Consider the following 23,015-nt stretch of genomic DNA (forward strand, 5'->3'; position numbering starts at 1 on the left):
ATAAAGTCGTAATATTTAGAGATAAAAAGTCACACGATATGACGTTTAGAGAAACACATCGTAATATTTAGAGATAAAAAGTCACACGATATGACATTTAGAGAATAATGTCGTAATATTTAGAGATAAAAGTCACACGATATGATATTTAGAGAATAATGTCGTAATATTTAGAGATAAAAAGTCACACGGTATGACATTTAGAGAATAAAGTCGTAATATTTAGAGATAAAAAGTCACACGGTATGACATTTTGAGAATAAAGTCATAATATTTCAAGATAAAAGTCACAATATGACATTTTGAGAATAAAGTCGTAATATTTCGAAATAAAAGTCACGATATGACATTTAGAGAATAAAGTCGTAATATTTCGAGATAAAAAGTCATGATATGACATTTTGAGAATAAAGTCGTAATATTTCGAAATAAAAGTCACACGATATGACATTTTGAGAATAAAGTCGTAATATTTCGAGATAAAAAGTCATGGTATGATATTTTGAGAATGAGTCGTAATATTTCAAGATAAAAGTCACACGATATGACATTTTGAGAATAAAGTTGTAATATTTCGAGATAAAAAGTCACACGGTATGACATTTTGAGAATAAAGTAATATTTCAAGATAAAAAGTCACAGGGTATGACATTTTGAGAATAAAATCATAATATTTCGAGAATAAAGTCGTAATATTTCGAGATAAAAAGTCACGCGGTATGACATTTTGAGAATAAAGTCGTAATATTTCGTAAAGTCGTAAAGTTACAAGAATAAACTCAATGTTTTGCGGATAAAGTATGCTAATTGTAGGGGCGGCTGCCATAACACTTTGGGGCCCCGGGTGCTATAGTGGCGACGACGAAGATGCGAGTGCTCTGGAGTTCCTCCCCTTCAGGATCGATCATTTTGATTATCATTCTCATTGTCTCCTGTGAAACTACATGCCCTCTTCGAATGGCACGGCCATCTACAAAGCTAACTACCAGCAGCCGTATATATGGCCACTGCCTGAGTTCTCCTTCAACAAAACCGACAGTTTCCTCCGAGTCCATCTGGTTCTTTACTCTAAATGAACACAGTTTCTTGCACAGCTGTTTCAGCCGTTTCTTATACTAATAACTGAGGAGACTGAGTATTTTATGGGTGAAATCGATATGAAAGTATAACTCTTCAAACTCCTCAATGTCCCTTATTTTAAGATGAGGAAGTTGCTACCTTCCTTTTGCAAACCCTTTGGCCACAATATTGTGAATTTTCCTGGTAATATCCACCTTTAATGACGTAATTCTATGACTTTTTTCTTGAAGTGTTACGACTTTGTTCTCAAAATATTACGACTTTGTTCTCGAAATATCCTACCGTACGACTTTTCTTGTCTCAAAATATTCTCAAAGTCTTCCATTTAAAATTTTTTAACAGTGGCCCTAAAACACCATTCTCTGTAAAAATTTTAATGCACTCATTCTTTGAATTGTTTCATCAAAGTTTGCTGAAACATGTAAAAGACGGCGAGGTTCCAGTGTTAGCTTTAGCATTAGCTCATCTGAAGGGGCACCTTCCGTCACTAAAACCTCCTCCTTATTAGACAGGAGAACATTCAGTGACTAAACAACATCCCTGCTTTGATTAATGTAAATGTGCTTTCCACAATTTTGTTTGTTTAACTGGCCTACATTCATATTTTTTCTGACACATTTGTCTGTACTGAAGATCTTTTAAAGCCAGTTTATTTCTGCATGAAAAATTTCCAAATGTTCTCTGTGAGCTTCTCATGTTTTACTGCAGAACTTCTTAGTTTGTAAGCACAAGTGGACGCTACTGAAAGTCTGACGTAGCGACGGTAACTAAGGGAAGGCAGGACTTTCTCAGAATTCTGCAAACAGTCAATTGATGTAGCCAAACCTCTTACGTTCTCATGTCCTCATGTGCTGCTTTCCTGATTCCTCCCTCTGCAGGAAGGCAACTGTTCTAGCTACTAATATCTAGAAGCTCTACCACAGGTTTTTTTCCCTTGTGTTTCAACAAGTCAGCAGTGAACACTGGAATAAATAGCATTAAGGATATTTGATCTAAGTGCTCTTGGTTGGAATCAGGACGTGGTAGTCCGTCTCAGGTTTGGCGGTTCTAGATAACTGTGCACTTTATCTGAATGTGTCCATGAAGGCTTTATATGGCACTAGTGTTTCCGGGCCTTAGAAACACAGCGGCCTTCTCTACGACTTTCCTTTATCTCTGCTTGAGCGCCCAAACCTTTGGGCATCAGAGACGTGGTCAGCAGTGGATGCCGGATACCTCTCCGTCCATTACAGTCGGCTGGACGGCAGACGCGTGTCCATTCCCGGTGATAACACCGGTGGGTTTATTTGCTCAGTTTGAGCCAGTCTTTCCAGGGAGACTGGTTGGGCGCTGGGCTGATCTCTGGCGTGCAGGACGGCGAGGCCGAGGGCCTCCTGGGTTTGCGTAGGAAAGAGAGGCGGCCTGCTCCGGACCGCTTCCGGTCTGACTGCTGCTCCGTCTGGTGCTGGCTCTTCAGCTGCTGGTTGATGATTATCTGGATGTCGTCCTGCAGGAAAAGCAACACCACATTCATAAAAATGTGAAGACATTTACTGTGGTTTTACCATTGTGTACTTCTATGTTTGTACACAGTACAAGTGCAGGACTATCTAGTGGATACTAGGGACACCTGATGGCATCGGAATGATATCATATTACCAAATTTGACAGATATTTCGAAACGATGTTTGATTATGTGTTTACTGTACGCTGGAAGAGCACAATGTTTAGGTGACGCTGGGTTACTGCAGTAAAATATCTGCATTTTATTCATTTTACTGCACTTATAACCCTTCAGAAATAAATGTTATATTCTTCTGTTATGCTAATCCAAGGAGATTTAGTCCAATTTATGATGGATATCGGCACACAATTCCCATATCAGTGCATCCCAAATGGATACAAATGTTAACAGTATTGTTTTTCTTTAAGTCAACTGCTTTCATGCACTGTTGACCTGTCAAATCATCTAAATTAAATATTTTCCAATAAAATGATCATGTTGTTCTCTTCATTCTGGTATCAGCTGCAAAGGCTTGAATTCTGAACAAATGGTATTTTGGTATGCTAGGCACCTTCACAACAATGGGCAGGGTGAAGAAGTCACAATCCAGCAGGACAGTTTAGGGCAAAAATCTGCAAAAGTGCAACCAGAATAAGCCATTTGTTTTCTCCACAGAGATAACACATAAGACTATACCAGATATAGACTAATCCTATTCAGACTTAAACTAATAATGTATTTAAAGTATAGAATTATTATCAAGAATGACCAGTATTGTATGATATGTTAAAATATATCATGATAAGACTTTTTGCCATATAACCCAAGCCTGCTGTAGTGTGTTTATCAATCTTTGTAATGTGGCCAGCAGGGGGCGACAGCAGAGAACAGAGTACTGCTATTCAGCCACAATGAACGTTATTACGTGAAAAGCTTCCTGATGTCTGAGATACTGTTTCATGATAGTTTTGCGCTAAAGTTTTGGCTTAAAACATATTTTTAAAATCCATTCATGGTGGAGGGATACATGCAGGGTGTTGTGAGGCACAATAGTCCCCAAAGAAAACTTATTATGTCAGATTTTCCACTATTTTACCATCATCCACATTCCATATAAACTCAGAAGCCTCGTGTAGGTTCACTGGTGGTTTTGGATAGTAAATAAAATGGCTATATCTGTGTTGTAGTCATGGCGACCCCTGGTTCCTATAACCACTGTAAGGAAATCTGAGTCTCTAAAATTAACTACAAGTTGAGTTTGTTTACATCTCAGCCACTCAACTGTGAACAAATTTGAAAAAATGGGTGGAATTCCCCATCAATGTAGGTCTAAAGGGGTTAATGTTGGAGAGACTTGTGGTTAGTTCATCATCCTACAGGAAGCATGAAGTAGCAGCGTGGAAATCGACCCTGACCTGAAGTTTTGATCATCAGTTAGTGAGCAAATGTGAAAGTGACTGATCAGGGTCCCCCGAGAGTGCCCCCCCCACACCCCGCTTTACCTACCTGCCAGGCTTCCAGTTCCTGAGACAGCTCCAGTTTGCGCTGGATGGCCTCCAGCAGCTGGTTGTTCAGGCATATTATGTCGTTCTTACTGCGCAGGAGTTCTGCCTCCACTGCTGTTTTCCTTCAGTGAAGAGAATTAAAACCACTATCATTCACAAAGTTCCCCATCTTTCATCATATGCTGCAGGAAAAGTGATTGACAATGTCAGTTATGGAAAGAGGTCAGCGCATCATACATTTAAAAACAAAAGCTCTGATGTTTATATCATCAATACAGTCATTCTGACAAACTGTAATACACTACAGGAAGTGCTGGGGGCGATATGGCTTCTATTGTTTCATTTAAAAAGCGCCCTATAATGTTCATATGATCCACACAGTCATTCTGACAGACTGTAATACATTACAGGAAGTGTAGGGGGCGATATGGCTTCTATTGTTTCATTTAAAAAGCGTCCTATAATGTTCATATGATCCACACAGTCACTCTGACAGACTGTAATACACTACAGGAAGTGAAGGGGGCGATATGGCTTCTACTGTTTCATTTAAAAAGTGCCCTATAATGTTCATATGATCCACACAGCCATTCTGACAGACTGTAATACACTACAGGAAGTGTAGGGGGCGATATTTTTGTAGTTGCTAGCTGTGTTGCCTTTAGCTTGCTAACTAGCATTTTAGCAGAGTAAAGTGATGAAGGTGTATCAGCAGTCATGTAGAACAGATGGAATAGTTTGCCACCTAAAGCCTATTCTGCACACAGTACATCAAATATTATAGCTATAATTATAACAGCTGTGCCATTTTTCCAAATTTGGATAGGAAAATGCATCAAGTCGCAATGATTTCTGGGCAAATTCTGCTGCTGATGTTAACACTTTTGTTTACATGGTGCCTTGGTCCTCTAAGGGATCAGAAAATAAGCTTGTGCTGATACAGTAACGGAACGGGCCTTAAGATGGCGCTGGGGATTCCCCCCCACCCCCCATGGGAAAACAATGAGGCCAAGTTGATAAGAACTTAAAATTGGTTTTGGAACGGGTGGAAAAATTAGCTCACAAAGCTTAACAAGCTGTGTTACGGTATTTCTGCTAAAGGGCTAAGTGTGATTAAGCCCTGTTGTTGTGGAGATATACGTACGCACCCAGAACAATGTGGAAAATACATTTTTTTGTATGTTATATGAGTTTGTGACAGTATACAGTGACTGTCACTGGGGAAATTCCTTTCCCAGCTGCTAGAGTGTCAACCCCTAGTTTTCTGTTTAAGGGGACAAGAAGAAGACTTAAGTATGAGTACAAACTTAAGTATGTTTGGCAAGTAAGGGCTCCAGAAACACGTTCTTTTAAACCCTTGTTAGGGAATTGTATGTTCTTTGTCTTAATATGAGTAATGTGTTTGTGTTTTGTGAAGCTTTTTATGTAATGATAGCTTCATCCTGATGTAGAGAAAGGGATGGATGGTAATATCTCATTTATATGTTTTATACAGGTTTTTATTTTCTTTTCCAGAAGGGTTTTGGTTGTGCGGGATTTGGTCTGGGTGTATCTCCAGACTTATTCCAAATCCCGATTATCTCTCTTGGTATTTAAACTGGACATTTTGGTTCTCTGAGCCAAGGACCAACTTCATGTGGCTTTGAGGAACTTTGCGACAGTGATCTGGTATCTGCTGAGAGTCTGGATTACTGATGAACTGCGTCATCTCATACAGGCATGAAAAGGCATTAGAGCATGGAATGGTCATTCTGAGAACTGGTGAGACGGTTTTAGTTTATTAAAGCTCATTGCAGAGGGACTTGTTTTGTATTGATATTATGGTAAATATTGGTTGTTTATGTTTCTGCATTAATCAAATGATATGACTCTGTATAAACACACACCGATCAGGCACAACATTATGACCACCTCCTTGTTTCTACGCTCATTGTCCATTTCATCAGCTCCACTATACTTACTATATAGGTGCACTTTGTAGTTCTACAATTACAGACTGTAGTCCATCTGTTTCTCTGCTTACTTTGTTAGCCCCCTTTTACCCTGTTCTTCAGTGGTCAGGACCCCCCATGGAACCACACAGAGCAGAACAAAGTGCACCTATATAGTAAGTGGAGCTGATAAAATGGACAATGAGCGTAGAAACAAGGAGGTGGTCATAATGTTATGCCTGATCAATGTAGGCATTCATTGTCAGATTTTTATCAATAATTTCAAATATGCTCTTGAAATGTGTGGCTTTCGTTTTTGAGTTTAAAGGCCTCTCTTCACTCAAGAAGAGGAGCCTGATTTTGTAGGCCTGGAAATAACTGCCCAGGGATGTTGTTAGAGAGTGGACAGATTTTCCTGTAAAGACTGTGGTCTCACAGATGGAACTTCCAAAGATAATGGCTCTATCAGTCAATTAGATCAATTAGTCACATGATTATAGAAAGAACTGTTGCAGTCCTACTTGTAGCACTGATATGAGTTACTATGACAATATTCTGACAATCATATCTCACTTCATCAAAAATCACAGTCTGTTTTACAAAATTTAATTTCACTGTGAAGATCCTGGAAAAAGTGTTAAGTGTCCCTTAATACACATTTAATCATGGTCGCATGGGCTCCCTTACGTACTTAGCAATAGCGTCGTCTCTGTCCTTTATAGCCCGCTGGACGATCTCTTCATCCAGCCTGCTGTCTGCTTTGAGTCTGAGTTCAGCATTCTCTTCTAGAAGCCGGGCGTTCTGAGAGCGAGAGAGATGGAGAGGAGGAACAACTGGTATTGTTAGTAATAATAATAATAATAATAATAATATTAATAATTAGGGGTGTAACGTTTCTGAAACCGAGACCGAAACCATGATATAAACAACCACAGTCTTGTGTTGTGGTTCAGGAAGATCCACCACCCCCCACACACCCCAAACCCCTGCTACTTTTAAGCTCTCATTGTGTTACTAAAGTAACAAAACTCATTTTTCATTACACAACTAGCACTATAACACATGTAAATCACAAAATTATGATTCTGTTTAAAGTGAGCTGTACATCATGTTCTTTAGTGTTCTTCTCATGTTCTTTAGTGTTCCAAATTGTTGGGTTATTAGATTAAAACCCAGAAATTTTCCCCCATCTTATCCAAAATGAAAAAAAAACAAAATATCATGATTTTGTACAGCAATAGAGGACGTGTGTAACGATTGTGCCGCTATCCATTTTCAGCCGTAATCTTTGTCTTGAATCGGCTGTTCCCAGCTCATCCCTGGGTGTTTATAACACAAAGCCTCGGTCAGAAGCCGTCAGCCATCGTCCCCGAAAGCTCTAACACACGAGCCATTGTCACCTGATCACGCAGCTCCTGTAACAAGGCCGTTTTCTCACACTGGACACTCCCTCCTTCCACAATGGGCTGCTTCAGCTCCTGCAGACACAGCGAGACAAATACACACTCGGTATCACTGGGCTGAGGGCGATGTGAGGTGGCCCCTTTGTTAGGGGGCCACAGGGAGGGGTCTTATGTGCTCAGGCTTGGGATCAAGTAACTGAGATATAAATGGCTTTCTATTTGCTCCCTCTGGCTCCCTCTCTCTCTCTCTCTCTCTCTCTCTCTCTCGAGCTAGTTTTCCAACCCGCTGCTCCCAGGCCATGTTTTCAGGAACAAAGTGCACTGACGCATGTCCTACTTTTTACCCACGTTAAAATTTACAGACAAATAACAGGTTTTACAGACGTCCCACTTTAATATGACCTGGGAGATGAGCATGGTAACCGGCTGGGTCAGAACTTAATGGTTGTTTTGACTGCAAACTAAACAAAACGAAGGGTGGTCTGTGAGTTCACAGCACTGTACTGATGTCTTTCTTGTTTTTAGTGCAATTACAACAGCAATGAATTAACTTATGGACATAACTGTGGCCGATCTTGCAAATCCCTGTTAAGAGTCCAGCCGCCATGTGAAAGGATGGCCCAGTGAAAGCACTGCAGCCGGGGAATCAGGTTTCAGACAGTGAAAAGGGCAGCAGGGAAACGGGGTCAGGCATTGTTCGGGTAACGCTGCATGTTTGGCCACAAGGCTTACCTGTAGTGTCTGACCATGTGCTATCCTTTCCGCCACACTTTTCAGTTGTCCCAGCATGCTTTGCAGCTCGCCGTCTTCATCGCGGAGAGCCTCTGAGCCGTGGGCCACGGGAAGCAGCATGTCCAGGATAGAGGTCACCTCCTGTGTGACCTACAGACAAGAACAGACATGTGCATTAAATATTTGTAATGTCCTTCTAATTTAAAGGGAAATTCCACCCATTTTTCTACATTTCTGCATTGTTCAGAGATTCTAACAGTCAATCAGAGTGGTTTGGTGTGAAATGGTTCAGATGTCTTCACAGTGGTGGTGATAGGAACCAGGGGTCGCCATGACTACAACACAAATATAGACATTTTATTTACTATCCAAAACCACCAGTGAACCTACACGAGTCTTCTGAGTTTTATATGAAATGCTGATGATGTGAAAACAGTGGTATATCTAAAAAAAATCTACCTTCGGGACTAATTTGCCTCCCAACACCCTGCATGTATATCTCCACCATGAATGAACTGTTAAAATGATGTGATGTGTTTTAGGCTGAAATCTTCTCAAAATTATCATAAAACAACGTCTCATTATTATTCATAACCACTTCATGTGGTAACTTTCTGTGAGGGAGCTTTTAGAGGTGGACGTCTGGTTCCTATCACCACCACTGTGAACAATTCTGACTAAGTTTCTCTAGAGGGGAGCGTTTCACACCAAACCACTCTGAATGACCCTTGTTTACAATTTTAATTAATAGGAAGGGATCTTTTGAGTTTTTTTATGAGTAATACTGATGGTGATAAAACAGTGGTAAATCTGAAAAAATAAGCTTTCTTTGGGGATTATTTCACCCTGCATGCATCCCTCCACCCTGAATAAAACCTGTTTTATGCCAAAACATTCTCAAAATGATCATAAACATTGTCTTGCGTCAGGCAGCATATTCATAACCATTATGTGTAACAGTGTTTGTAAACGGTTTTGACCGTCTAGTTCCTATCACCACCACTGTGAACAATTCTGAATTCTGATGATTCTGACTGAGCACATCTTAAAAATTTTGAAAAATCGGTGGAATTCCCCTTAAAGTGTATGCTATAAGCCCAAGTGAACTGGATGAAACTTATTCCATAATGAAAGTGTCCAAGTGACTTTTATTAACCAGCTGAGAATGGTCCACTAACCAAATAATATCTGGACAGCAAACTGACCAAAGATGAATGAGCTGATAAACTGTATAGCAACACACGAGCTACATTCTGTAACTGTATCTGTAGTATCTATAGTGGACCTATAAGGTAGGTGGAGCTCATAAAGTGGCCAGTGAGTGGAAGTATGTGGTTTATTATTATTTTAGATAATTAACAGCTGCTCTAATTCACTGTTATTAAATTTAATTCCTTTTCTCAAACAACCTGCTTACTGACAATGTTCTCACGTTGTTGCCTGTCAAGTTCAGAAGACATTTTCTGTGGTAAAAGCCACAACACTATACATAGTTGCTGATGACTCACAGCTGCATACAGTCTGAGGTCGGCACGAGTTGCTAAACAGATCATTACAAAAGTCCCTCGTGACTCAAATGTTCAGGAAGGACCTTATTTTTCCAGTCTAAAGCTTAAGTGCTCCCTGCTGCAGTTAAGCATTAATCAAAACCCATCAGGTGAAAGCTCTATCTAAATAATCTCAACAATAACACACTCACGTGTCACAGGAAGGCTCCTAGGAAAAGGAAGTGCTCATGTAAAGAAAAGGCCACTAAACAAATAATAAGGTGAGATGACTGAGCTGCTGATTATGGAAGTTTCTATTTATTCCCATAAACTGAGAGCAACGTTTCCTTGTTGCCTCTGTAAACAGAACTGTTCTCCAGACTAAGCATGACATCACCTCGCACCCTCAAACTATTTGTCCAAAAATGACCGCAGATATGAAATACTCTCCAGCGAAGGAGTTCAAATCACTGCCCTTGAAGTCTAGGTCCTACAGATGTTCCAGCAGTTGATGAAATGTTCATCTGCAGGGTCAGATTAGGAGTCTACAGCTACACTGCCTGTCAGAAGTTTTGCTTTTTGCTGTTTTAAATACAAACGAGCATGCTTTCTTTCTTGTTTTGCAATAACTTAACATAGTGCTGTTTAGATCGTACTATTTGTCTCTGCAAAACTGCAAGAACGGCTGCTAAAAGCCCTATTTTGGGAATAAAGGTGAGCACTCAACCTTTTTTCACCTTTGGGTCGAAAGAGTTTTAATATGTGCTTTTAAGTGTTTGTTGTATTTAAACTCTATAAGTATTGTAGTAAAACTCTTATTTTATTGTTAAGGTTCGGTTGGAAACAGAATCAACCAATCATGCTTTGGGACAAATTTCATGCGGGAAAAAGGCCTTCTGGAAGTTTTAGACACGTCACTGACTGTGAATATGAGCAGTAGTCTAATCAGGTTTGGGTTAGTTGTTAGGAATGTAAAACAGTGACGGCAGCTCTATGCAGGACTCTTTACTGAAAGAGTCACTGTAAAATATACATACAAGCTCAGATATATGAAAATGTCTGTTACAAGATTCAAATACATAAAAAATACATTAAAAAATACAAAAACATATGAAATGTAATTTTATAGGTTTCAAATGCTTGTGCTTAATGTAGAATGGTAAAAAATATTCATGCGAATTGATATTGACTTTAGTGCTAACATACCATGAGAAATCCCATAGGTGGCTAGCAGAAATTAGTTTTAGTTTATGAAACTAACTGAAACCCTAGCTCTAACAGTCATGGCTCGCCACTGTTATTAAGGCAAAACCTGCATGGAAGACACTTTGAAGAACTGCCTATTTTGCCTTATTACACCCTGCACATATCCCTCCACCATGAATAGAACTTTTAAAAACCAGTTTTATGCCAAAACATTCTCAAAAATTATCGTAAACACTGGCATCAGATAGCATATTCATAACCTTTATGTGTATAAGGATTTGTAAATGTTTTGACCGTCTGGTTCCTATCACCACCACTGTAAATAATCCTAAATTCTGACTCAATCTTAACCATTTAATTTGGCAGATATTTAGAAAAATCGGTGGAATTCCAATGTATGATCCCAAGTGAACTGGATGAAACTTATTTCATATTTCAGTAAGACTACATAATAAAAGTGTCCGAGTGAGAAATGTTCTGTTAATATCCACTGACTTTGGTGCTAACACCATTAGAAATCCCATGGAAGGGCTAGCAGAAATGAGCATTATCGTAAAGGCATTTATGAACCTAACCTAAGCTCTAACAGTCGTGGTTTGTCACCTGCAGAAAAGACACTTTGAAGAACTTGAAGCTGAGTGTTAATGATAAATATACCCTAAGGGTTAGTACAGAGCTGATTTATCCAAAATTTATAAACACCACACTGTAGAATATACGCAATCTTTTCGCAGTCTATTATCCTCAAGGCAAAGTTAATCAACACAGCCAGAAATAGACCCAATAAACAGACTGTAAGTAAGATATCTGGGCTTCATCTCAAATCAGGTTCTCCCAGCCTGGCATTCTCAGGTTACTGAAGGAGAGAGGTGGTGTAATTTGGGTCAGTCACCTGCTCCTTGTCTTGGCTCCAGCCCATGGCGTCTAGACTGTGCTCCATTTCGGACAGGAGGGATGCGTCCCCGTGGCCGCTACGCTGTAGGGACGCCTCCTCCTGCATCTCCTCCAGCTGAGCCTGGAGCTCCTGCACTCTGCCCTGTGCGGCCTCCACCTCCCGCCATGCCTCCGTCAGCTACACAAACGTGTAAGAGAAAACACGTTATTTAACATATTATTTAAAATTAAGAGAGAAGCAGTGTGTTGTGTGTTTAGTAACTATTTACTTTGGACAACTACTTTTAGTTGTTATTTCTACTTTTAAACATCTAAACATGAGTTTAAATGAACGTGGCAGAAAACTGTTTAAAGGGCCAGTACTCTGCATTTTTCATGTATTTTATTTTTGATCCTTGAGATCCACTTATTATGTTTATTTTTACAACTTTTTTATTTTTAAGACTGAAATATTTAAATGAACTCTGTTCTGATCGACGGCCTTATATCGTACCTCATTCAAAAAGCAGTCAAAGGTGAAACCCTCCTTACAACTTCAGCGTCAATGGGTGGAGCTAAACTGCTGTAGGATGAACAGATGGATATACACCGATCAGGCACAACATTATGACCACCTCCTTGTTTCTACACTTATTGTCCATTTTATCAGCTCCACTTACTATGTAGGTGCACTTTGTAGTTCTACAATTACAGACTGTAGTCCATCTGTTTTTCTGCATACTTTGTTAGCCCCCTTTTACCCTGTTCTTCAGTGGTCAGGACCCCCTATGGACCCTCACAGAGCAGGTACTATTTGGGTGGTGGATCATTCTCAGCACTGCAGTAACACTGATGTGGTGGTGGTGTGTTGCGCTGGTGCGAGTGGATCACACACAGCAGTGTTGCTGGAGTTTTTAAACACTGTGTCCACTCACTGTCCACTCTATTAGATGCACCTGCGTTGTTGGTCCACCTTGTAGATGTAAAGCCAGAGACAATAGCTCATCTCTTGCTGTACAAGTGCACCTATATAGTAAGTGGAGCTGATAAAATGGACAATGAGCGTAGAAACAAGGAGGTGGTCATAATGTTATGCCTGATCGGTGTATATAAATGCTTGGTTTTTGTGACATCACAAAAACAGTGAATTTAAAACAATGTTTATGAAGCTTAATGTCCATATATGGACTGCAAGGACTGGTGAATGAATGTTTTGTTTACACACTGCATCAAACTTTTTTTATTTAAAAAAGTGGGGAAAACTCAGTTTTCTATGATACGGACCCTTTACAGGAACAGTTCATTTAAAACGTACACAACTTTCCCCTCAAACTAAATGTAGTCAATAAACTAAGACACATTTTTATCTATAATCTTCTTCTTTCATTTTGGACAGAAGTTACAAGACTTGACATACTGTCATCTATGAACATGAAACTACACTGCAGAGCTAAAAACAGTGGCAGATATCACACCTGACTAACCTGAATACCATAATGTACATTTTGCCCATTATTTAGTCCATGTTTATAGGCAACAGTGAGTCATACAGTGTCAGAGACCACATAATCAAGACTATTAGAAATTACTGAACAACTTCACACAGTATGAGGCCACCATATGATGATTAGGACCTGGAGTTAGCACCATGTTAACTACTCTTACATTAGCTTTCATTCTTTGTTAGCTACATTAGCCTTGTAGCTGCAGTTCTAAACCTTAAGAAGCAAACTTCGGACACGCAAAAATTAGATTTTAATTTTGCCGAACTGTCTCTTTAACTGTATTCTTAAACTGAAAGCACAGTGGTCATGTTGAACATCACTGTGAGTCTCTAAAGAGCAGAAATCTTGAAGCACCAGATTCCAAACACAACACAACACACAGAAACTCAGCACCACATGGAATCCTGCACTTCAGGTCTCAGAGTGCAGAGCAGAGCGGAAAACTCTATTCATGTCATTCATTCAATGCAATAAGAAACTCGAAACTCCAAGCCCGTGAGCCAATTTAAAAAAAAAAACAAACAGAACTACAAAGACTTGCAGATATGTATTTTTGTGCTATTTACTCTAAAGACCTAATGACTTCTGTGAAATAAAAAAATACATATCTGTAATATTTGGTCACTTTTATATAGTATGTTTATTCTTGTTGTACACCGATCAGGCACAACATTATGACCACCTCCTTGTTTCTACGCTCATTGTCCTTTTTTCAGCTCACTTACTATATAGGTGCACTTTGTAGTTCTACAATTACAGACTGTAGTCCATCTGTTTCTCTGCATACTTTGTTAGCCCCCCTTTTACCCTGTTCTTCAGTGGTCAGGACCCCAGTGGACCCTCACAGAGCAGGTACTATTTAGGTGGTGGATCACTGATGTGGTGGTGGTGTGTTAGTGTGTGTTGCACTGGTCTGAGTGGATCAGACACAGAACTGCTGCTGGAGTTTTTAAACACCTCAGTGTCACTGCTGGACTGAGAATAGTCCACCAACCAAAAATATCCAGCCAACAGTATCCTGTGGGCAGCGTCCTGTGACCACTGATGAAGGACTAGAGGATGACCAACACAAACTGTGCAGCAGCAGATGAGCTATCGTCTCTGACCTTACATCTACAAGGTGGACCGACAAGGTAGGAGTGTCTAATAGAGTGGACAGTGAGTGGACACAGTGTTTAAAAACTCCAGCAACACTGCTGTGTCTGATCCACTCAGACCAGCACAACACACACTAACACACCACCACGTCAGTGTTACTGCAGTGCTGAGAATGATCCACCAGCCAAATAGTACCTGCTCTGTGAGGGTCCATGGTGGTCCTGACTACTGAAAGGGGGCTAACAAAGTATGCAGAGAAACAGATGGACTACAGTCTGTAATAGTAGAACTACAAAGTGCACCTATATAGTAAGTGGAGCTGATGAAATGGACAATGAGCATAGAAACAAGGAGGTGGTCATGATGTTATGCCTGATCAGTGTATATAGTTAATGATTGTTCTGTTGTGTTAAATTTACTGATTAATGGAATGTGCATTCCTTTTCATTCCTTCATTCAAGGAGACAGGGATAGGGATGGTTGGGGTCCGTAAGTGGGATGACTTTAATGTTCAGAAACGCTGTTTGTTCCGAGGATGGTACCTGCTGGGTCTGTGTTTGACTCTGCTGCTCCTGCAGGGTGAGGCGTGTGTGCAGTGAGGACACACTGTCTTTCAGCTCCGTGTTCTCCTCACACACCGTCTCCAGGCGCTGAGACAGAGCCTGCTCCCGCTGCGTTAGCCGTGCAACCTGCATACATATCACAGTCACTGTAGCAACTGCCACCAAACTACTGTTTTGACGCATAAAACATTATCTCCCTTTGGAGCATGTGGTGTTCTGGCCTAAGAAGTCATTAACTAAACCCACCCTCTCTCGCGTTACCAGTAGGGATGGGCATTTCCGGAAGATACTCATATTTGTAAGCCATTACTCAGAAAACATATGAAGCCCCTCAGCATCCCTCTATTACTGTACTATATTAAACCTAGACCACAAATCTATAGTCGCCAAGAAGGGCAGCTAATCTACAGTCTTAAAGGGAAACAGAGAATGTTAATCATCTGTTTCCACATTAGCTAATGTTACTAGCCTAGTTGAACTGCATTTCACCTCAATCTGAGCTGGGAAACAGAAAGTTTGTGAAGAGCTCGTTAGCTGATACCAAACATGATGAATTCAGTAAATAACACAAAGTTTTATTCCATTAAATCTGTAACACTAGGGTGTAAAATGAGCTCGAGTTAGTTGTTTATCTGAGCTCTGTTGTGATGCTATAGCTGCGCTCTGTACTGTCTGCTGCCTGGTGGTTATAGTTATCATGATAAATTACTTTATGATGCTCTTTTATGAACATATGACTGGTGTGGTCTTCTACTTTCTTAAAAAAGATTGTTCTTCAAGTGTTCTTTAGTAATGAAAATGGTTCTATACAGAACCATAAACAGTCCAAGAACCCTTTTGCATGCTTAAATGGTATTGGATATGCTTCCATATAGCACCAAAAAGGGTGCTTTCACCCATTTCAAGCTTGTGTCAACAGAAGAACCCTTTTTGGTGCTAAATAGAACCATTTTCATATACAGCACTTTTCACCATGCAAAGAACTATTTAAGCATGTTTTTAAGTGTGCAGAACACCGGACTGCTTGGATCTTAAACAATCTAGAACAATTACAGAGAGTCAACTAGCGTGAACAACTTCATAAACTACATAGCAAGTAGCCGATTGGATGGCAGCCCATTTTGACATCATCTTGATTTATTCATTTACTTTTTACCATTTAAAAATGATGGTTTTTATGTAATAGTTTCAAACAACTCTGTTCACAAACCTCTGAAAAAAATATTATGACAAATTACAAGTATTATGGAGTGATATTTTTACAACATTGCCCACCCTTACTGTATAATGAAGTCGGGTACATTAAATTTTTCAATTTGCAATACTAACTCTTTTTTCATCATGGTAGAGGAAAGATATGACCAGTCCAACAATGGTAAATAATCAAATAATACTGTACATAAGTTTATGTACTGGTAGAGTTTAATTGTAATGGTAGAGTAATTTTTACTTATTGTAACCTGCGCCCGTCCCCTGGGCCCCGAAAACAGCTTATTTTGGAAGAAAAATACTGAAAAGTCCAGCTAGGAAACCACTGAAAAGTGCTCATTGTTGGTTTTGAGTTGATTTTATTTGTGTTTGGAGTGGAATTAAGGGTATAATGAGTGCTGCAACCCTCAACCCTGCCTCCAGCGTCCTTCATGTGCCTGGGGTAACACATTTTGTGCTACACTTACGTTGTTTTCTATATATATAAATTTTTACTTAAATTTAATTTCTGCTAAAAGTGTTTACAAAAATACCCATAAAATAAGCCAATCTAGAGATGCCAACTGATAAACAACCAGTGTTCAGCAACGTCATGATTTTTGTTTACATTCGACGTGAACTGCGTGAAAGTGAACAGGTCAAGTGGACGAGTTCCTCCTCTGAGAAAACAACTACTCGATTTGCACTTGAAAGCAACTTTAGTGCTTACAGGTATAAAGATATAAAGTTCCTCACCTGTTCTCTGAGAGCACTGAGCAGCTCCTCGTCTTGCGGTCTGGGATGGCCTCGTTCTCTCAGCTCCTGTTTCAGGCTCTGGAGCTCAGCCGTGACCGTCCGCTCCACCTCCATAGCCTACACAGGACAAGAAGACAGAAGACAGTAGTTAGATCAGGTCCAGAATTCATGATGGAAGTCTCCGGGTGAACACCACACTTATTTTTTGGAAATTAGTGCTAATAAAATATGACCTGAGATCTAGAAATAAGGTCTAAGTCAGTAAGATTGGCCCGTAATCCACATTTAATGTTGCTTTTAGCACTGCTATAGCAGGGATAGCCTGCAAAATGGTCCCAAATCCTCCTCCCCGGTGCCCTAAACTGTAAAACTTTTATTAAAGCTTCTTTTATTGTAGCAGTTTACTGGAGGTCTTCACATCTGGATCTTGATCCTGTTTTTTTTTTTATAATCACTGGTTATTAACTGATTGGCTGCCTAGTGTTATCCCAACCAGTGATTACAAAATCCTGGACCGGAAACTGGAATCAAGATCAGTGCTAACAGTTGGTGCTAAAGGTGTGTATTTCTGGCCTCACAACCATTTGATATGATTACAATTCTTTGGGAAACAATTCAGTGCATCATGAAATCTCAAATTTCACCATAAGTAAGTGGATTATTTTATGATAGATTATGATAGATTAAATACAGCCCTGTCATGGACTGGCAGCCTGTCCAGGATGTTTCCTGCCTTCCGCCCAAAGACCACTGGGATAGGCTCCAGCACCCCCCCACCCCCCGAACCCAGAAGGATAAGCGGCTTAGAAAATGTGTGTGTGTGATTAAATACAGTAGTATGACTGGAGGAACTATAGTGGAATACGTCACTAAATACATTGTACAACTTTTTTTTTACATTAAAAATGACAGAGAATGACAAAAATGAGGGTATACCTTAAAAACATTATTAAAATTGATTATAATTTATTAAAAGGTTCTAAAATCACTGCATGTGGTGGATCATCACCTTCAGACTGATGCATCTGTGAAAGCACACAGAGCCTGACGGACTGTGAAGCCCCTCGTTTCTTAGGAAAAACAGATTTTTGTTTTGGAGAAGCATTTTCCACTGTAAGGAATGTGACTGAGCAGTGAAAGGGAGTTATGCGCGCTTGTCAACACCAAAACAAAAGCGGCTGATTGGGAGTCCGGCGGCCGGGCGAAAGGTCTGCGGCGGCCGGCCTGATTCAGCAGATTGTGGGACCTCACGTCAGGTCCCATCACACACGCTCGGTGGAGGATCAAAGGCAGGCCCAACAGATGGAGCGTGGCATCTTGGTCTTGGCAGTGACACAGCGCTGATTATGCACAGCATTTTGGGGGGGGTTGTGTGGTTGGGGCAGAGGGTGGTGGGTCAGTTTTGTGATGGACAGTCGCCCAAGCACTGTTGAACGAGGTTAGTTGCTCTCCTGAGCCCATTCAATATGGTGTTAGAGTAAGCACAGTGTGGGGCTGAGACCCCCAGCCATGACGGCCCCCCAGGGAGGTAAGAGGAGAAAAGATGACCAAGCGTGTGGCGTGGGGTGGGGGGATGGGTTCCATACTGTAAGAATTAAATCTGTGCCTCTATCTGATTTAGCTGTGTCACAATTATAATAGGATAAGGGTGTGTTTTAAAGGGAAATCCCATCAAATTTTCACAATTTCCACTTAATTAAATGGCTAAGATGTAAAAAAAAAAAGGAATTCAGAGTAGTTTTGTGTGAAATGCTCCGTTCAAAAGACACTTAGTCAGAAGTGTTTACAATGGTGGTGACAGGACCTAGACATCCACCTCTAAAAGCCCCCTCACAGAAAGCCTTATGCCTGAGAAACTGTTTTACGATAGTTTTGAAAAGATTTTGGTCTAAATTTACCAACAGCCAGCTGGCATAACAATTTGGCCATCAAATTTAATAAAAATCCATTCACATGAAACAGAGCTGCTACAGCACGAAAAACGTATGTATTAGAATCTATTTACATTTCCATCATATTACAGTACGAGAGCTCATATAAGGTGCCAGAGCTCCGCTCCTTATTTAAGCCCTCAAAGGTGTAAGCGATATTATTAGAGCTGGCTGATAATACTGGCTGATGTTGATGAGCTATTTTTTTATCAGTATCAATACTAATTATTTTTTGGTCATTTTTTGTTAATATAACTGTTGAAAAAATATAAATATATAAATAGAAACAAGGTACTGGAAAGTGACAATCATATAAAGCTGTCTATAACTAAAGCTAATGCTACTGGAGCATAAACCTAAAAAAATAAATGATTATACCTGCCGATATCACTCATTTTGATATCTGAATATCTGTAAGAGTTGAACGAATATCCAGTTAAACTGCAGGTAAGCAAAAAAAGAGAAAACCTCAAAAAACGAATAAAACAAAAAACAAAATAAGAACTTAGCGTAGGGCTGTAAGCTTAGTTTGTAGATGACAGCAGTGTTAGGTGGCTAAAATGTGAAATCACGTTATATTATTGAAATAGCTGAAGGTAATCGAGGGGGTTTCATGTTGGATGAGTAAAGGAGGCTGCTGCTTCAGATGAGCTAATGAGCTAACGCTAACACTACAGCTACAGCTAATTTGTATAACACTGGATGCTGATAAGGACTCGTCATTTTCTACACAAGACCTTCTCTCTTCAGTGGATGATGTGGTATCATGCTCCTTTGCCAGATGCATATATTTTCAGTGTTTCTGGGCCGAGCTAACATTAGCCTAGTTAGCCACAAAGTTGCCGCGGGACACGCTATCACTGCCTTAACATCAAGCCTAGGTTAAAGCACTTGTGTTTTGCTGCAACAAAGTGTAAGATATAAACTCACAAATATGAGCAAAACTGTGACATTTTATCATCCTGTTATTGCTCAATTGCTAGCCTGTATGCTTCCCCTGTCTTACTGTGATGAAGCGCTTGGTTAACCGATTATTGATTATCTGTGCACATCCCTAGTAATAGTGGTGGGAATCTCTAGGCACCTCACGATTCGATTCGATTATGATTCAGTGGCTGCGATGCGATTATAAGACGATTATCAATCTTTTTTTCTATACAGGATTTCTATTTTCTCACTGTGTGACGACTTATTTTCAAAGCAAAGTGTTACTGAAATGATCAATAAATTTACTTCCAATATCTTTTACTAATAAAACAAATGGAAGTGATGTGGCAAATGAACTGGAAGGCTCTCGCTCTCATTCACTGACCTTGTTTGGAGAACATGAGATGCTGCTGCCACTCATCTGTGATAAAATGCTCAGTTACGGTAAAATAAGATCCTGTGGCTGTGGATATCCACGCAGCACGTTACAGCCGTCAAACCTGTCTTCTTTTATATTTTTTTGATTTTGTAACTTCGGTTTTGGTCTCGTTGTTGGGGGGGTTGTGGGTCGCTGTGTCAGTAAAATATCTTTGAGACTGGACGCTGAATCTCAGCTCCAAAGTGTGCAACATAGTGCAAAAGCCCTGGTTCTGAGAACTGGCGTACAGACTGCAGGTCACACAGCAACGCAGTCTCGCCTGGCCTAGATACGCAAAGGCAAAGAGAGATTTAAGATGAACATTTGAAGACGAATGGACTTATTCGCATTTATAAGCAGCGCAGTCGGTTTCCTGGAACGTTAAACCTACAATGAGAGACTGACACACTAAAAAGTAGCGAAGCTGAAGTCAGCTTCTCTTTCGAATTCTCCCGTTCCACCTTAAATGGTGCTGCATTTAGATTCTGGCTCGTCAGTCAGAATTTAAGGTGGAACGGGAAAATACAAACAAGAAGCTGGAAAATGAGAAGCGACTTCAGCCTCGTAAAACAGTTGAACGTTGAGAGACATTCTACAAGCAACTCTTCTACTTTTGAGGAAAAGTTGCTGGAGATGGGAGGAAAGCAGCTATAGCTAATACTTAAAGCAGAGCAAAGTAGCCAAGTCTGCGTTTTCGTTTATATTTTTTAGCCTATACTAGGACATTATCACATACTGGACATAAAATCTTATGGCTCCCAAGGTGGTTTGATCTTTGCTGAAAGGACAAAATGTCTCTTCTTAATATTTGGGTTGTAACTCCTGACCTAACCTGGCTTTTAATGCAGAGGGTGCTGGTCGGATTTCTCGCTCATCCAGTTGTGTTTTTGTTATGTGCCGCCACAGACTGTCCGGGTGCTGCACCTCCCGCACTTCCAAGTTCTGCCTTCTGTATTCCGTCAACATTACATTATAAATTAAATATTTAGAAAATCGATTTTTGACATTTGAGAATCGATTCAGAATCGTCCACGTCTGCATCGCGATGCATCTAAGCATCCACCGCCCCCCCCATCCCTACCTAGTATTGACCATAAAATGTTCATATCAGTCCAGGCCCTAGATATTATTTAGAGAAATATTTCATTTAAACAAATTCATCAATGGCTACAGTTTTATTACAGGCACACTGGATGAGTTTCACACAGATATCTCTGTTGCTATTTTGCTAAAAGCATCAAGCAATGTTCCTGATCCTCCATTAAATGGAAACAGTACAAATGACCAGCAGTGCAGCAGAATGAATGTCTGGAGACCTCCTGGTGTGCTTTAATCTCCACCAACGCAGAAGCAGCTTAGGTACTTGCTTAAAATCCACAAGTACACAAAAGTCTGTCACCAAGCAGTCATTTTAAGCTTTCGTGCTATATTATTATAAAAGGAAACTGAAGGTTCACACAGTGACTCAGGCTAAGCACTTTTTCACTGCACTTTATGGCCCACTGGACAAAATTTAACACAGAGATAGTCTGACCACATGCAGTGGCCTCTTCATGCAACATTTGTCCACTTACTGACTCAGTAACAGCACAGTAGTGAATAATTCACTGTGACTAACAGTTTCGCCAAGTTTCTGTCCTCAGTTTGATTTAAGGCAAGTGATTTGTGCAATTACTTCAGTCTTCACTTCCAGGCTTAAACTCCCTTGAAAAACTATTACTGCCCTTTATTCCTGGTCAGTAAACTTCCTTTAAGGTTATTTCAAGTGTGGTGAGGAAATGAGAGCTATTAAGAGTTTGTCATTGTAAAAGCACCACCTTCTTACTACATTATTAAAAACCTGCATGTTTTTGTTCTTCAATAACCTGAGATTGGTGGAGTTTAGCATGGATGTGTGTTTAGCTTGGATGTGAGTCAATTTAGACCTAGAGAGAACAAACGTTTCTAGTAATGCATATCAGGCAAAACCCTACAGCTCTCTTTGTTTGTTTACTGTTTCAGGTTAGTTTCAGTTTCAGGAGTGCATTAATATTTTAATCAGGGGTTCAATTGGAACTTCTGAATTGAGGAGCTCTATTTTTTCCATGGCCGTCACCAACGTGGGAATAGTTCTCAGCACTCATACCATAAAAATGTGAAAAGTCACACATTAAACTAGCAAAATGAACTAATGCCACCCATCTGACATGAAGAACCCATCCTGTCCTTCCTAACTGTATGTCTGTAACGCCAGCCAGACTAGGAAACATGTCTCACAAACTACTGCATTCCTGCTGAACATCACTAACCAATTTAGCCCTGCTGAGTTGATAGAGCTGATAAGCAATATTAATCTACATGGTTAGCTAGCTGGGTGAGCCTTTGAGAACATTTAGCAGTTGGCAAAACAGTGGGCTAAACATTACAGTTATTCCAGGCTATCAAATTCGGTAAAAACCCATTTACATACAGGCCTCCTGTATGAGCAAATGTTTGATTTAGCTTCTTCAGTCACAAGTAGAATTGTAGTCAAGACCTCTAGATTCAAGTCCAAGTCAAGACCAAGACCGGGACACATCGAGCCCAAGTCAAGACCAAATCAAGGTTGAGTCAGAAAAAGACGATCTGATTGCTTAAGTCACTTTTTGGTCATTCATGCAGAGAAAAGTCTGTTTTATTCTGTTTATTCTGGTTTTGTTGATATTCGATAATAATTCAGCTTCCAGTTACCTCAGACGGAGGCATCGCACTCGGCTGGTCTCGACAACATTCCGAGTCGACCTCACCTCGAGACTGAGACAACATAGAGTCCGAATGAGGTCAAGACTGAGACCACTGGTCTCGAGACTTGAGTACTACAACACTAGTCGTGACCTATGTGACAAAAAGCTTTGGGATTGTTTTGAAACTAAAACATAATTGGAATTACTTTGGCATTAAAACATAATTA

General features: G+C 40.1%; 1 protein-coding gene across 1 annotated transcript in view; it reads right to left on the minus strand.

Annotated features, from left to right (window-relative positions):
- Positions 1-297: 297 nt before the first annotated feature.
- Positions 298-23,015, minus strand: part of si:ch211-235m3.5 (BICD family-like cargo adapter 1) — a 35,654-nt gene continuing 12,936 nt past the window's right edge. The window contains exons 3-10 of the mRNA XM_036556128.1: positions 16,811-16,927; positions 14,846-14,992; positions 11,720-11,899; positions 8,135-8,284; positions 7,400-7,477; positions 6,691-6,800; positions 4,070-4,190; positions 298-2,566 (exon numbers count right to left, since the gene is read on the minus strand). Of these exons, the coding sequence (XP_036412021.1) occupies positions 2,363-2,566; positions 4,070-4,190; positions 6,691-6,800; positions 7,400-7,477; positions 8,135-8,284; positions 11,720-11,899; positions 14,846-14,992; positions 16,811-16,927 (1,107 nt within the window). The 3' untranslated portion in view covers positions 298-2,362. The remainder of the gene's footprint in view (positions 2,567-4,069; positions 4,191-6,690; positions 6,801-7,399; positions 7,478-8,134; positions 8,285-11,719; positions 11,900-14,845; positions 14,993-16,810; positions 16,928-23,015) is intronic.

This window comes from Colossoma macropomum, unplaced genomic scaffold (assembly GCF_904425465.1).
Source record: "Colossoma macropomum unplaced genomic scaffold, Colossoma_macropomum, whole genome shotgun sequence".
NCBI classification, from domain to species: Eukaryota; Metazoa; Chordata; class Actinopteri; order Characiformes; family Serrasalmidae; genus Colossoma; species Colossoma macropomum.